Genomic DNA, 17,720 nt, shown 5'->3' on the forward strand with positions numbered 1-17,720 from the left:
TGTGTGACATGGTGAAGTAGATCATTATTTGATTGGGCCTGTTGTGATAGTGGGTCACCTTATAGGAACCTGTTATCTACAGTTTCTTGAAAATGATACAATACTTCACAATTATTGGAAGAGGTTCCTTTGGCTGCAAGGGGAGGTATGTTCTTCCACTATCTCTGGCATTGTTTCAGTCTGAATTATGCAGCTGCAAATGTTTTGCACTAAAATCAGAAAATGAATTCCATGTATAAGCTCGGCCTTTGATGTGTTGATTACAACATTCTTTTAATTTAAATGCCATGAAACAATTGATACATATAATGTTTTGCTTCATTTTTCCTATCTTTTCCTTTGCTGTATTGAAAGACCTAATTTTTGTAAGCATACATTTAATAGCCATCCTTGTTCCTGTGCCTGTCAACTCTGATCCACTTATTCTTCTTTATTTATAGAAGTTTTACCTAGCACAGCACATACACTGAGCCTTGAATTAAATTTCAGAAGTATATGGTAATTGTTTGCCTGACTAAGACTCAAATACAGATAATGGCCTTCCAGAGCAAAGTTCTTAGTGAGTGCTTCATGGACTCCCTGACAATTTTATCTTGCCATTGGCTTTTAATTATCCTTTTCAAATTCCTCAGAGTTTCTCACTAGAGTTTGTGGAAGTAGCAACTTCTAGAGGGTGAGTTTGATAGAAGGTGAACGGTTGCTGCCAACTCTGATCTACTTATTCTTCTTTACGAGGTCTGTTAAGAAAATTCCAGAACTTTGCTTACAAAATTCGTCTGTACTTTATCTTTCACTTATTGGGCATAGTCTCCATTGAAATACTCTCTTCCACAATTGATACACTGCTCCCAACACCGTTTCCATTTCCGCAAGGTGCCTTGGTACACGTCTTACTCTATCGCATGATGCGCCGTCCGCAAATTTTCTTTTATCTTGTCAACCATTAGAAATCTTTGTCCTTTCAACAGGATTTTCAACTTTGTAAATAAAAAGAAAGGTCCTCAGGGGCCAGGGGTGGAGAGAATGGAGGATGAGGCAGCACAGTAATTTCTTTTTTGCACAATAGTCATGCACCAACAAGGATGAATTTGCAGATGTGTTATCATGATGTCTCGCCATATTTCAGACTGCTTTCACATCATAACACATCCTGATAGTTCCATTGATTAACGGTTTGTCCCTGTGGAACAGATTAATGAACTAATCCTTTGAAGTTAAAGAAAACTATCAGCATAGCTTTGACAATTGACCTGACCTGACTTGCTTTTTTAGGTCTTGGAGAACCTTTCCTGACTCATTGTGAAGATTGAACCGCGGTCTCAACATCATCTTATCACCAGTTATGATTCTCTTAAGGAACATCTTGTTCTCATTTGCATGATCCAAAATCTCTTCACAGATTGTGAGGTGAAGGTCTTTATGGTCTTCATTCACGAGTCATGGTACAAACTTGATGGCAATACAATGTATTCCAAGATTCTGTGTTAAGACTTCAGGACATGATCCAACTGAAATGTTACATTCTTCTGGAATCTCTCAGGCAGGCAGTCTTCAATTGGCGTGCACAGTTTTGTTGACGCTCCTGAAATGAGAGCCATCAGTAGGTGCCGAAGGGTATTCTGAAGAAGCGTCATCTTTAACTCCCACCTGGCCATTTTTACCATGTGAACCATTCGTAATACCAAGAATAGCTTAAGCACTCATTGCCATAGGCTTTCTGCATCATTTGGTGTGTCTCTGAAAAATTTAATGCAGACACGTTGCTCCTCTAACACTGCCATCTCGAAATTCAAAAACTGAGTAACACAATGTTCTGCTCAATACAGCACTGAACAATAACTAACAAGCATCCAACGATAAAACTTCCAGCGGTTACACATTAAACACAGACATGTGCAGGGATTTACACTGTATTTGGCTCCAACATGTGAATGGTGCAAAATTACGGATGTTCAGGAATTTTTTGAACAGACCTCATATTTATAGAAGTGTTACCTAAGCACAGCACATGCCCCAAGCCCATACATTAAATTTCGAAGGCATGTGGTAATTGTTTGTCTGACTAAAACTCAAATACAGATAATTGGCTTTCAGAGCAGATTTCTTATTGAGCGCGCCACATGTGAGTGCTTCATGGACTCCCCTACAATTTTGAGTTGTCATCGGCTTTTACTTATCCTTTCCAAAATCCTCTCAATTTCTCACTGGATTTTATGGAACTAGCAACTATGAGAGTGTGAGTTTAATAGGGGGTGAATCTGATGCTGGCACATGGCCAAATCATCCCAAACAGTTGATTGACTGTAAAGAAGTGTACATAAACTGAATCTGTTGCTATATGGTCAATCCATGCTGAGGTGTCTGTGTATCAATATGAGCTGGACTACAGTGTTATCTTTGCAAGTTTATTAGAGTAAGTACCAGCTTTCATTGTCTGTCCAACCCAGAAATGCTGCCTCCATTAATTACGTTCTTCACCAAACAAATTTCAGCTGCTTTTTTCGTGACCAAGTAACATAATGGTGGAGACAGAACTAGAATTTCAACATTTTCGTTCCACATAGAATGATGGTTGTTGCTTTAGTGCTGTGCCACAACTATTTATTGGCTTCAAAGAGCAGGGTCTACCTATTGTTGCCTGCATCTTTTATAGACTGTGGTTCATCTGCCAGATGTGAAAATGCCACACTCACAGGCCTCTTTTAACCCTAACCTTTTGGAGTATCAGCTCAATTTTCACAGAACCCAAAAGTCCTGCTGTCTTCAGAGAAGGGTGATAAATCACTTTAACTTTGTGCTTGGTGAGGGCCCAACTTATTGTTGATGCCAGGCTTCCTGCATATGGCAGGAAGACATGGATTTAAATCTATCTATGGATTTAAATCTATCTATTCTTCCTCATTCCTTATGCCCATCTTATGTTTTATTCATAGTGCCTTATACACCTGTTGTGGAAGATGACCATTTGCTTAAAAACTCCCTTTAAAAGTTCAATTTCATCCTGACTGCTGCTTGCTTCAGCAGCACCATGTGTTCTGTGAACCAAAGTGATGAGAACATTTGTCATGTTGGAAGAATGAAATTAAATGATCGTATGAAATTGTTGGCCGGGAAGCCCCATTTGGGTTCGGCTGCCACGTGCAAGTCTTATTTAAGTCAGCGCCACATTGGGCAACTTGCAGCCAATGATGAGGATGAAATGATGATGAGGACAACACAACACCCAGTCCATGAGTGGGGAAAATCTCCAACCCGGCCAGGAATCGAACCCGGGCCCAGTGCATGGGAGGCAAGCACGTTACCACCCAGCTAAGCAGGTGGACATTTTGGAAGAATAAAAGCAGCTAATTGCAAGTAGATATAAGCCGTTATGAGTCAGCTTCTGATGAACTGCATGTCCCAAGGTGCAACAATCTTTGCAACTAACTAAAACTTCCAAAAATGGAAGTCAACCCTTCTTTTCAGTTTCTGTTATGCACTGAATTTTTCTGTGGTAGTAGAACTTAGATGGTTTAAAAATTCTTGTATTTATCATCACCATGCATCACATTACAGAAGTTGCATCATATCTCCTAACTGCTGTGGGTTTCGAGCCAGCAAATTCCAGCACCTTTTGTACAAAGTCCTCCACAAATAAATTGGTCCTGAAGGGTGAAAAAGGAGTGCCCGTGGTGACACTGTCAGCCTGTTACAGCCCAATAAATTGGCTGACAGAGTTTTCCATCACAAGTGGTCACTATATGTGTTATAAAAATGTCAAAAATCATCATTTTAGGGTGTTATTAAAAAAAGTTAGATTATGTTGTGTGTTTGCTGTGTTGAAGTAGTTTAAGATATAAAGATATGAAATTTCATTGTTTTGGGGCTTATGTGCAGTTTATGTGAAATTTGGGAAAGAAACTTGAATCTGCATTATGGGAAGTCAGACTGAAAAAGTTGTAACTGTTCTAGTGTAATTATAGTCAGAATCTGTTATGAAATAGCATGAAAACATATATAGTTTAGTAAGCAATAAATGATGACGTGAAATGAACGTAACTGTTGTCTCATTGTGGGAGAAAGTTTCAGCTGTGGAGGATAGTTCTCAGACAAAAGGAATCAACAAATGATTAAAATGATTAAAAATGAAGGTTATATTAAGATCAGTTGCTATGAATATTGTTTCTTCATTCATAGTATGTGCTGTGTTGTTGTGGGTGAGGTATATTAATTATATGCAGAGCACATTTCCATTAGGCTTAATATAATGATCTTTATGATTCTGTGGAGTTATGTAGAGGCTATGGACAAGTAGTTTGTGAGGTTTATGGTTTTGTGATGAGGCTTACAAAGTGTATTGGAGATATAAAGATGAAGTTTTGTGATGTACAGTACTCTGTGGCATTTATGATAATTATGATAATGTTAGGATGAAGTTGTGTTAGGGGCTCACAGATATTCTGGTTTTATAATGTAAATGGAAAGAGTTGAAGGGGAAAGAAGACAAATGAAGGAAAAGGACTGGAGAGGTTTAGGGAAAGGAGTACAGTTCAGAAAAGACACCCAGAACCTCCCGTCAGGGGAGACTTCCGGACGAGTGTGTTATAATAATAAAAAAAAATTTAAAGGATAATACAATTGCATTATTAGAAATGTTCTGCTTTCACAAATTTAGGCTATTTGGACTTCCTCTCTTAACATTTCAATTGTAGATGCAGGCAGCCAACTTCAAGGACACCATTGTATGTCAAAAAAAAATGAAGAAAATCCTCCTTACTTGGCTCTACTTCACATCAATAAAAATACTTAATACTGTTGTTGTGTCTTCTATTATTCTTACACATGTATAATACATAACAAAACCAAGTACACCACATAAAAGTACATCAAATTTCCTACAAGATTCATGTGTTAAACATTTAATTTTCTCATAAGGGGGGAGGGAACAAAGCAAAAGTTATGGAAAATGACTTCTGCAACCTACAGCCAAGTGACCCATCCCTACCTGTCTATCTTTCATTGGCAGTATTATTACAATCTATTATGCTTAAAAGAGGTTTTGCGTGAACCAATAATAAAGCATATTTGATTAAAGCATTAGCAAACTATATTTACAACATACTAAGTACATGAGACTGAATGGAAAGATAAATACACACATCAAAAAAATTTCTGCATCACCCTAGTTCCCAGAACTCCTAAAAATAGACGTTGACTCTGGATATTGTATCATAGGCCCTTTCACTGTTCAGAGATGTCACTAGACTCTCCCAAAGATGTAAACAACCATGTATGAGCAGCACATTTTAGATGGAGGGGGTCTGACAGCAGATCAGTTCCAGTCATTCCACCAGGAAGGAGGTACACAGCTCGTGTCGTTTGTACTTCCACCATGCCAAGACGGTCACCATGGTTCAATTGTGTCTGCATTGTTACTTTGTGCCAGGAAGGGCTCTCAACAAGAGAAGAGTCCAGGCACCTCGGAGTTAACTAAAGCGATGTTATTCAGACATGGAGGAGATATAAAGAGACAGGAACTGTCAATTATATGCCTTGCACAGGCCGCCCAAGGGCTATTACTGCAGTGGATAACTGCTACCTACAGATTATGTCTTGGCAGAACCCTGACAGCAATGCCACCACATTGAATAATGCTTTTTGTACACACACAGGACATCGTGTTACAACTCAAGCTGTGCACAATAGGCTGCATGATGCACGACTTCACTCCCACTGTCCATGGTGAGCTTTTTCTGTGCAACCGCAACACCATGCAGCACAGTATAGATGGGCCCAATAATATGCTGATGGACTGCTCAGAATTGTCATCACGTTCTCTTCACCAGTGAGTGTCTCATATGCCTTCAACCAGACAATTGTCAGGGACGTGTATGGAGGCAATCTGGTCAGGCTGAACACCTTAGACACACTGTCCAGCGAGTACAGCAAGGTGGAGATTCCCTATTGTTTTGGGTTGGCATTATGTGGGGCTGATGTACACAACTGGTGGTTATGGAAGGTTCCGTAATGGCTGTACGATACATGAATGCCATCTTCCGACCGATAGTGCAGCCATATCGGCAATATATTGGCGAGGCATTCATCTTGATGAATAACAATTCACGCTCACATTGTGCACATCTTGTGAATGACTTCCTTCAGGATAATGACGTCACTAGACTAGAGTGGCCAGCATGTTCTCCAGACATGAACCCTATCGTAAATGGCTGGGATAGATTGAAAAGGGCTATTGAAAGGTGACGTGACCTACCAATCACTCTGAGGGATCTACAACAAATTACCATTGAGGAGTGGGACAATCTGGACCAACAGTGCCTTGATGAACTTGTGGATAGTATGCCACTATGAATAGAGGCATACATCAATGCAAGAGGATGTTCTGTTGGGTATTAGAGGTACCAGTGTGTACAGCATTCTGGATCCCCACTTCTGAAGGTCTCACTGTATGGTGGTAGAACATCAATGTGTGGTTTTCATGAGCAATAAAAATGGCGGAAATGATGTTTATGCTGATCTCTATTCCAATTTTCTGTACAGGTTCTGGAGCTCTCGGAACTGAGGTGATGCAAAACTTTCTTTGATGTGTGTATGAAATCTGTATGTAATAATGTACATGTGTCATGATATGTATGAATGTCAATTCCAGGATTGGTTCATCACTTTGAGTAGGTTCTCCATCTGGAAAAGAAAAAGCATTTTGTGATAAAATGTGGATACAGAAGACAGATAAATTGTGAAGTGAACTATTGATGTATGAAGAAATACCTGTACTGATGTCATGAACACAGTCCCTTCATTCATCTCCGTTTGGCTGTTGGTGGGCCAGCCAGTGTTTCTTGGGCACTAGAAGATCCACGCAAAGGGTCTTAGCAGTGGAAAGTCCAGAAAGAATGTCAGGGTTTGTGGAAGGACCAGGGTGAAGTTTTTACTGATCTTCAACTGAAAAAACTGTGACTCCATGTTTAACATTACTTTAGAGAAAACTTGATTAGAGAAGATGCATAATACAGTAAAACATTGCATTATCCTCTGATGCTCCAGTTGCTTCAAACAGGGTTATTGCAAGGGGGTCATCTTCATCTTCTGTATCAAAACTGTTGTAGATGTTGGAGCAGGACCTTTCACATTGCTGGTACAGTTCCTTGCAAAACAGTTGTGATCATCTACTCCCACACTGCCATTGGCAACCTATCTTGCATTTGCAGGACGGAAGATGAGAAAGCCTTTCAGGAGGTGTGTGGTATTAGTGTAGGAGACAACCCTTTTTTGTCAACTTCAACTTCCACCATGAGGCTCTTAATCGAAGTAGTACGGTATATGTGATTGATGGGGACCTTCCTTTTTTTCTTTCTTTCTTTCTTTTTTTCTTTCTTTCTTTTTTCATTTTTTCCCCACAGATTCATGTGGTCAAGTGGGCATATCTTCATACAATATTTGTGAGTCATCTACCCATTATGTACAAAGTAAGTACAATCAAACTGCAACAACTGGTGTTCAATGCCCAAGCAACATTGCCTGGGTCACCGGCAGCCAAACTGAGACAAAAGAAGAAACTGCAATCATTATATCAGCACAGGTATTTCTTCCTACATTGCTAGCCCACTGTACAATTTATCTGTCTTTTGTATCCTTCTATCATGAAAAGCCTTTTCTTCTTTTCTACATGGTGAACCTACTGAAAGTGATGACCCAATCCTGGAATCAACATAACACTCATTTCATGACACATGTACATTACTACTTACAGATTTCATATTTATCTTTCTTTTCAGTGTTTGGTACCTAATCTCTTGTAATTTTAATTTGGTGATGTTTCCATCAAACATGCTTTCCCCCAATTCATTCAAATGTCTTTTAATGCTTTTAGTCTCAACAACATAAAAAAACTAATTTTAAAATTTTTCACTAAATTGGCCTTACCATCATAGTAAGCACTTTGGAACCACTGGAACTCACAGTTTTCAAGCACCCATCATTGCATGAGATATATTTCAAAGCAATTTCACACGCTTTCTGGACACAATCTCACACCTTCAAGCTTCAATCAAGTCGTGATACCTAAAACAAATTGTAATTCTAAATAACAAGCAAAAATCAGCCAAAAATGTAATAAATTTATACAAGGGTACATACTGTTCCAGGACTTTCATTTTGAAACCATTCATAACAGCAGTAGTTACAACTCAAGTCTACATTTCAATTACTTGAGATACACTTACTCTGAATGTCAGTGATCTCTTTAATATGATCACTATATATATAAGAAAACCTCATGTCAATCTCTTACAGTCATTTAGCAAGGCCTCCATGCTGACTGATATTTTGAATGCCGTAAGTGACTGCTTCACATTCACAGAAGTACCTTAGATTACCACTAGATGTCTCTATGTTTTGTAACAGCATCAGTGGTTTCATGCAAAAGGCACTGGTACTTACAAAATTAATGACCAATGGTATTCAAAGGGTTAAGCATAGTACACTGGATGAATAGCACTGATAAGAGATAGGCAAGTGAGAAGGTTTTTGAGAAAGTAATGTATTCAAGAGTAGCTTCACATATCTGTAAAAATGAAGTACTAACAAAATGTCAGTTTGGTTTCCAGAAAGGTTTTTAAACAGAAAATGCCATATATGCTTTCACCAGTCAAATTTTGAATGATCTGAATAACCGAACACCACCCATTGGGATTTTTTGTGATCTCTCAAAGGCTTTTGATTGTGTAAATCATGAAATTCTGCTAGAGAAGCTCAAGTATTGTGGCATGAGTGGGACAGTGCACAAATGGTTTAATTCGTACCTAACTGGAAGAGTGCAGAAAGTTGAAATAAGTAGTTCTCGTAACATGCAAAGATCAGCACATTCCTCAAACTGGGGAACTATCAAGAATGGGGTTCCACAAGGGTCAGTCTTGGGTCCTTTGTTGTTCTTATTATATATTAATGACTTGCCATTCTATATTCATGAAGAGGCAAAGTTAGTTCTCTTCGCTGATGATACAAGTATAGTAATCACACCTGAGAAACAAGAATTAACTGATGAAATTGTCAATACTGTCTTTCAGAAAATTACTAAGTGGTTCCTTGTAAACGGACTCTCACTGAATTTTGATAAGACACAGTACATACAGTTCCGTACAGTGAATGGTATGACGCCATTAATAAATATAGACCTTAATCAGAAGCATATAGCTAAGGTAGAATATTCCAAATTTTTAGGTGTGTCCATTGATGAGAGATTAAATTGGAAGAAACACATTGATGATCTGATGAAATGTTTGACTTCAGCTACTTATGCAATAAGGGTCATTGCAAATTTTGGTGATAAACATCTTAGTAAATTAGCTTACTACGCCTATTTTCACTCATTGCTTTCATATGGCATGATATTTTGGGGTAATTCATCACTGAGGAATAAAGTATTTATTGCACAAAAGCGTGTAATCAGAATAATAGCTGGAGTCCACCCAAGATCATCCTGCAGACATTTATTTAAGGATCTAGGGATATTCACAGTAGCTTCTCAGTATATATACTCTCTTATGAAATTTGTTATTAACAACCAAACCCAATTCAAAAGTAATAGCAGTGTGCATAACTACAATACTAGGAGAAAGGACGATCTTCACTATTCAAGATTAAATCTAACTTTGGCACAGAAAGAGGTGAATTATACTGGCACTAAAGTCTTTGGTCACTTACCAAATAGTATCAAAAGTCTGACAGATAACCAACAAGTATTTAAGGAGAAATTAAAAGAATTTCTGAATGACAACTCCTTCTACTCCATAGAGGAATTTTTAGATATAAATTAAGAAAAAAAGAAAAACAAAACAAAAATATTTAAAAAAAATTTAAAAAAAATAAAAAATAAAGAAAAACAAAAAAAAATAAAGTTGTTATATTACCTTAAGTATGTTGTTAAATTAACCTAATTATGTCATGTATTGGAAAATTCGACTCGTTCCACATCATTACGAAATATCGTATTCATGATCCATGGAACTAGTATTAATCTAATCTAATCTAATCTAATCTTTGGCTGCAGGATGCTTAAGGTATGTTTCATAATTTTCACTTTTCTCCCTCCTCCTTTATGAGGAAATTAAATGTTACAGGCGTTTCTTGCAGGAAATTTAATGTATTTCATGTGTTGTGGGTTTTTTGTAGATAACATGTATATTTCTGAAGTTGTAAGGGGTGAGAGTAGGCATTTTTGACATTTCTGCAGAAGGGCCAAAATATCACTAACTTCAGCATGCTCTAGAGCTGATACTGCAAGTCAGAACAATCCTGACTCATGTATTTTTTAGGAAACTCTGTCTAATTTTGTATATATTAATCATCTATGAAAAACACATAGATTTTGATATATAAGAGAAAAACTGAAAAAAGTGCAAAAAAATCAAGATTTTTGTGTTCTTTGTTGTGAAGTCAACTTTGTACAAGGCAGCAAACATGTAATTAGGATTCACCACCCCAGAAAACATGTAGAACTGTTGACAAATAAGCTTCTGCAGTTTTCTTATGGGAACACTAACTGACTGGAGTAATTTTCAAGTGAAACAGGAAAGGAAATGGCTAATGGAAATGGAAATGGAAGGAAATGGCTAATAGTAATATTTGATACCCCCACCTTGCATCATATGGTGGCTTGAGGCTTGTGTATGTAGATGCAGATGTAGATGTAGATTTATATGTAGTGATTATGAGGTCACATTTCTGTCCTTGAGTATACACTTGTGTTCTTGTCCTCTGAGATTATTACAATCATTAGTTATATATGATCACAGAGATCAGTTGAAACTGCCACTTTCAGTCTGATAAACCATGTCTTAAATGCAGTGGACAACCACAGAAATATCTCAGGTTTATTCTTGGACCTAACAAAAGCTTTTTATGTGATTGATCATTCTATACTCCTGAAGAAACTTGAATGGTATGGTGTAAGAGGTGTACCAAATCAATGGATTAAACTGTTTGCAAATGACACCAGTCTATTGATTGAAAGGAATAAAGAAGAAAATCTTACTGCAGCTGCAAAAGATATTACAAAAGGAATGTCTGAATGGCTTACCAGAAACAGGCTAATAGTTAATCCCCAAAAAATGGTACTAATTAATTTCCACACTGATAAAAATAAAAATCCGGCACAACCTGTAATATGTATAGATAACCAAATGTTAGTGCTGTCAATGAAACTAAATTTCTTGGGATTCATATCCTGGAAAATTTTAAATGGAGCACTCATATCACAGCCCTAAATCCAAAATTAGCAAAAATGAGCTATGTATTAAGAATTCTCTGCAACACTACTAGTGCAAAAACAGTTAGGGCTGTATACTTTGCTCGTGTACATTCAATACTGAAGTACGGCATCATTTTCTGGGGAAATGTACATCAGGCCATAACAGTTTCACAGGAAACAAAAGGCAATTATAAGAATAACAAAACAAGTGAGCAGCAGAAAATCATGCAAACCTTTCTTTAAAGATCTAAAGATCCGACCCCTTCCCTGCATTTATAAACTGGAAGTAGTCACGCATGTCAAGAAAAGCATACTGAGAAAAGAAAACCTTTTTCCTCAAAACAAAAGTGTCCATGATTACAGTACCAGGTCAGACAGTGACATACGTGTTAATCATTGTAACACCACATTACGCCAAAAAGGTGTATATCATGCAGGAACAAAACTTTACAACAGATTACCAAGACATATAAAATCTCTTCCTGAACTACAAAGCTTTAAAAAGTTTGTGACATCCTACCATCTGAAGACTGCTACTATTCAATCTCACAGTATCTTATGCAAGAAGAAATGTAATTTGTATCTTTAATTGTAGAAATAAGTTATAAATATACAGTATTTCAAAAATTTGTAATTGTTAACTGTATATATCCAATTTGTCATAAATGTATGTTTGACATTTGAGAAACCAATAGCTAAAAAGGTTTTCTGTCCAATATCCTGTGTACAATATATGTACTGAAAAAGAGATTTATATGGACAAATAAATAAATAAAAAACATGCATTATTTGTTCAATGTCTTAAGAATTCTAACCAGTTTAACTGAACTACTACTTTTGCTTATAATGGTAGTTTGAACTAATATATATCAACTCTAAAATACAGGCCTTGGAGAGTGGAGATCTGACTTGAAATACTGTTTGGTTGAAAGTGGTGGACACAATAAAGAAGTAACCCTTATGTTCAGTGATTATCAGATAAAATATGAAGACTTTCTAGAAGACTTAAACTGTCTTGTCAGCACAGGAGAAGTTCCCAATATGTTTACAAGAATTGAAAAACAAGAGATTTTAGATGTAAGTACAGTTGAAAGTAAATTCAAATGTATTCTAAGACTGTAACATCGTTGTAACAGTTTTAGCATTTTGCATTTGGCTGTTAATGAGATTTATTGTGTAAGTAGAAAGCATACAGTGAAATGGTACAACTATTTCATTCCCAAGGTGGCTTTGTCCCCATGTAGCAGTGCCATTAACATTCACCCAAATGTACTCATTTCAGTTTTAGTACATTTTCTAGTCTTTTCACTAGTACTTCCAATTTAACCTCATAGATCCTCCTGATATTGAAGTGCATATTGTATTTTTTTCCACATCTTCTGTCTGTTTATTCTTCCTCAAAAATCATAAACTGACCTTATGACTATTTGAGCAAGCATACATACTCGCAAGATGTTTACAAATTAGTTTACATCTTTCTGAAAAGTTCTGTATTGTGTGAAATTTTAGTAACAAGTGAACTCTGATAGCAGTTTTTTTTAACTGTAATGAGTGAATAAATGACTATTATCATGGGAAGATATAGCACCTGTTCAATCGTCATGCTGTAATATGTTCAAGCAAGTTGGTATAATGACTACAACATCTCAGTACATATGCACCTTGAACTGATTTTTCATAAATAACCCCACTGTATATGAAACAAGTTAACACTGCTATCTCCACTCTGAGCTGAGGCATTTGATAGTCATACAAAAGAGGATAAAAGATGCTTGTGAAGTAACAGAATGAGACAGCACATAACAAGGAGCGTGGTACAATGATGTTGTAGTAACTGATACTAACTTCTCGTAACAATATTGGTTGACAGAATTATTGAAAGTGAGGCACCTGGATTTAAATAATAATGAAACATAGTAAAATTATGACAAAATGTAGTTTTTATTTGAGAATATCTGTAATAAATGTCAAAACTTGTTTTTACAAAACTTGTAACAGAAATCTGATTATAATTATGGTACAGATATATGTAACAGTCTCTAACATTTTGACGAAATGAGGAGCGGTGCGAAACTGGATTGCATTCACGATTCAAACCTCTCTTTCATCAGTTGACTTACATGACAGGTATAACCGATCCTCTTCTCTGGATAATCAGCTACATTGCTCTCCCAAAAACTTCTTCTCAGAAGGCAATTGCTGGATATAGGAATTTAAAAGACTCTGCTTTTGAAATAATTGGGTACTCATAGAAAACTTTCAGTTCAATGATGGTATATTTTCACTTCAACAGGAAACCATTTTACCATTTCTTGCTTAAACATGTAAACTCTGTTAAGCCAACTGAGTCATCAAACAGTAAACTATATTGATATACATTTATATCATGGTTGGTTTAATAACCACATCTAGTGAGTCCCATACATGAAGTAAGTAAAAGTCTCTATTCAATACATGCTTCATCTGTCTCTTTAATAATTATCACAGTACCATAAACCACAGAATGTTACACAAACACTCCTTGTCCTTTTAATACAGCTTCCAAAGCATGATTGGCAAACACCTGTCAGTGCCGCTCGTCTGACTCACCCCCTGTCCTCCCATGACAAACGTCAATCCTGCACACAGAGACATGTGTTGAACAGTAAGTAGGCTCTCTTGCACTTATCTTTAAAACACCATGTGTTCAAGGCGGCAGAAGGTCGAGTGGTTCCAGAATTTATGTGGAAATTCTCAAATCATTACATATCACCCCCCTTAGATGGAACTTGCGATATTTCATATGTAATCATTATGTACATTAATATCGTACCTAGTAACAATCCACATTTTAAAAGCAATCATTTACTACATAAGTTTATATAAACAATGTTTTTTTAATAAATCCTTGTACTTCATAGAGCAGGCTTCGGATTTTTGTCTTTCCACTGATTCTTTACTCTACTTTGTTTTTTAGAATGTAAGCGACTACTTACAATATCATTCTGCATTACTCTTACTTATGAATGGTGAGGACTCTCTCTTTCAGCTCCAATCGTAAATTCCAGGTGTCATGGACACTTAAATATTTCATTCATTATTCTAATTGTTTGTACTTTTTTTTCACAGTACTGACTAGTATCATTATTTATTGCCGTCTGCAATCTGGAGTGACTCTGGGAAAAATGAATGTGTTCTTTCCGACATTCATGAAACCTAATAATGCTAGCAGTATAAGGAATCCAAACTTACCAATATAATTCCTACCAAATGTGTGACTTCTGTCATGGTACTATCCTTTTCCCTTTAGGAACAGCACCTATACCTTACATATGGGTTGACCCTATGAGTGCACTTCCTTCTTCCATTTTGGCAGGTATGCCCCTTTTAATTCCTATTCTCCTATGGTACAGGTCAATCCCCTTCTTGGTGCCCCTGTCCGCACAGTATAGGTCATCCTTTCTTAGGGTTGCCTATCTGCCTTTTATATCCAATAAATGCTGTTTCCCTCAATTATATTCATATCATCAATTTGAACCCAACAATTATGTTTGTTATTGTCACTGTTGCATTTCAAAATCTTTTCTGTCATCTTACTTCCTCTTTTTGTTTGTGCAAGTAGTTTAAGTTACATCATCTTTGTTTTTAGATATATTTTTCCCACGTGGAATGTTTCCCTCTATTATATTCATATCATCAATTTGAACCCAACAATTACGTTTGTTATTGTCACTGTTGCATTTCAAAATCTTTTCTGTCATCTTACGACAATGTGTGCATCCTTGCCTGATGTACACATTCCTTTCCCCCTACAATGCTTGACGGGTCTCCTCTTTTTGATGTGTAACTTCATTGTTTGTGTACTCATATTTCTTCATGTGTATGTGTAAGTGTGTTTGTGTAGCCTGATTCTTCAGCCTACTTATATGAAATAAGTTGTAGGTTATTGGAAACTGAGGAAATTAGGAAAGACTTCTGCAATAGAAGTAGTTGAATATGAAAAGAGGGAAAGATAGATAGGTACGCAAATGAGAAGTAAGAAAAGAAAAAGTAGAAGTAGATGCCAAGATCAAAGAAGTAGAAGAAGATAGTCCCAAAGACAGGAAACCCTTCCCACACCCCTTCCCCAGGATCCCTACCTCACCAGTACTTGAGTGAGAAGCCGGAAGAGGTATGGTGTTAATTGTCTCCTACAGAATGGACATTCTCATCTTCACCCTTGAGGTCCCCGAAGAAAAATCTTAGCAATCTCTATGGAATGGCAAATGGTGAAGAACCAGTCACACTTGTTTGTGAGGGTTCTTTGAAAGGTGTGATGTGTGTTTAGTGTTAGTCATGCTTGTACCTACAGTACCCACCCCTTTGAAAATCGATACAAACCCTCTCATCTATTGTACATTACATCTCATAAAAGGTAAAAAATATTCTGTATCAAGTATCAAATTATGTATTATATTATCATCATTATTTAATTATTTGCACAGTATTATATCTGGCGTTAACTTAATATCCTTTTCTGTTTATCAAAATTAATATGCCTCAAAAAGCATAAATTTTAACTTTTACTTGAACATATTACCTTCAGTATGAAACTAGTAATCTCATGAATTCTGAAATTATTTTAAAAGTTGTGTGCTAGCTATGGTTCTCCCTATCTACCCAGAACGCATGACAAAATAAGGGTTTACCACACAGCTTTCGTGAAATTCGTTGTTAGAGTCCTTATAACAACAGCTCATATCGATAGAACATACTCCATTAATGACATTGATTCCATTAGACCTCTACAAACCAGTTTGCAAGACAAACTGGAGAAGAGATTACCTTCAAAGAATAGCTTAGGCAAAAATAAGACTTAACTATATGTGGAGGGCGGGGGAGACTGGCTGGCTAGACAAAAATAAGACCTAACTATACGGAGAGTGGAAGAGACTGGCTGGCAAGGCAGATTTAGTCTATCTTACCTCAGGGCTAATATGCACACCCATTCCCATCTCATGTCGCCGCCTACCTAGTCAAAACAAGTTGGGCTAACACGAGACATGCAGGGGCACCCCAGGAATAACCGAGGATGATGCTATAAAATTTCCTAGCGGGCACAACTCTCTACTCTCTAACACTGAAGATGACTTAATGCAAATACTTAGCAGGCACAATCCTCTAACAATTGAGGATGACTCAGTCACATACCAGGAGCAGGGTGACTTAATCACAGTTCCTCACTGGTATGTTTCTCTATTAAACTGTAATAGAAGGATAATAGGATAGTGTAAGAAGTAGGGGGAATTTGGTGCAGGAAAATTTTATGACAGAAGAAATACCAAAAACTACTAGGGATCCAATGGTTGTCACTCCACCCGGTAACACAGAACGTTAACGTCCCTGGGAGATATTCAACTTTATGTCCTTAACATTGTATTTTCCTTTTTCTGATCCTGTTCTACATCTACATCTACATCCATACTCCACAAGTCACCTGACGGTGTGTGGCGGAGGGTACCTTGAGTACCTCTATCAGTTCTCACTCCTATTCCAGTCTCGTATTGTTCGTGGAAAGAAGGATTGTCAGTATGCCTCTATGTGGGCTCTAACCTCTCTGATTTTATCCTCATGGTCTCTTCGCTAGATATACGTAGGAGGCAGCAATATAATGCTTGACTCCTTGGTGAAGGTATGTTCTCAAAACTTCAACAAAAGCCCGTACTGAGCTACTGAGCGTCTCTCCTGCAGAGTCTTCCACTGGAGTTTTACTATCATCTCCGTAATGCTTTCATGATTGCTGCTCTCCGTTGGATCTTCTCTATATCTTCTATCAACCCCATCTTGTATGGAGCCCACACTGGTGAGCAGTATTCAAGCAGTGGGCGAACAAGTGTACTGTAACCTACTTTCTTTGTTTTCGGATTGCATTTCCTTAGGATTCTTCCAATGAATCTCAGTCTGGCATCTGCTTTACTGACGATCAACTTTATATGATCATTCCATTTTAAATCACTCCTAATGCATACTCCCAGATAATTTATGGAATTAACTGCTTAATTTTATAGGCTTGATGTTATAGGATCTACTAAAAATAAGGCTTTGGGATGTATTACTGCTTGTACTCAGTAAGGTCTTTCATACTTTCGGAAAAATTTATGTATCTCCTTCTTCAGGGCAGAGTTCTGAAGATGATGTTTAATGAGAACTAGGTCATCGACCTTGTACTGAGGCTCGATAGCCTTCTCCTTATGTTTACTCACTCATTGTTGTGCCTTGTCAACTAGATTTTTAGAGACTATTTCCTGTTTAAGTTGGTAATCGTCAGTAGGCTGTTCAGGCCAAATGAAACATTTAATTAGAGGTTCTCCTACAAAGTGTTTGCCTATTACTTCTTAAAGTGTCAATCCGGTCGATAAATATAGTAATTCATTCAAAATAAGTTCAAAGTCTTTGATCTTCGTGGCCCATGACGTATGTTGTTCGTGGCAGAAGATGAGGCATAATTTCTCAATCT

At 37.1% G+C, this 17,720-nt stretch overlaps 1 protein-coding gene across 1 annotated transcript in view; it reads left to right on the plus strand.

Moving 5' to 3' along the window:
• LOC126482096 (dynein axonemal heavy chain 12-like) overlaps positions 1-17,405 on the plus strand; it is a 113,173-nt gene extending 95,768 nt beyond the window's left edge. The window contains exons 7-11 of the mRNA XM_050106072.1: positions 12,132-12,322; positions 15,853-16,066; positions 16,284-16,449; positions 17,272-17,312; positions 17,380-17,405. Of these exons, the coding sequence (XP_049962029.1) occupies positions 12,132-12,322; positions 15,853-16,066; positions 16,284-16,449; positions 17,272-17,312; positions 17,380-17,405 (638 nt within the window). The remainder of the gene's footprint in view (positions 1-12,131; positions 12,323-15,852; positions 16,067-16,283; positions 16,450-17,271; positions 17,313-17,379) is intronic.
• Positions 17,406-17,720: the final 315 nt, after the last annotated feature.

This window comes from Schistocerca serialis, chromosome 5 (assembly GCF_023864345.2).
Source record: "Schistocerca serialis cubense isolate TAMUIC-IGC-003099 chromosome 5, iqSchSeri2.2, whole genome shotgun sequence".
NCBI lineage: Eukaryota > Metazoa > Arthropoda > Insecta > Orthoptera > Acrididae > Schistocerca > Schistocerca serialis.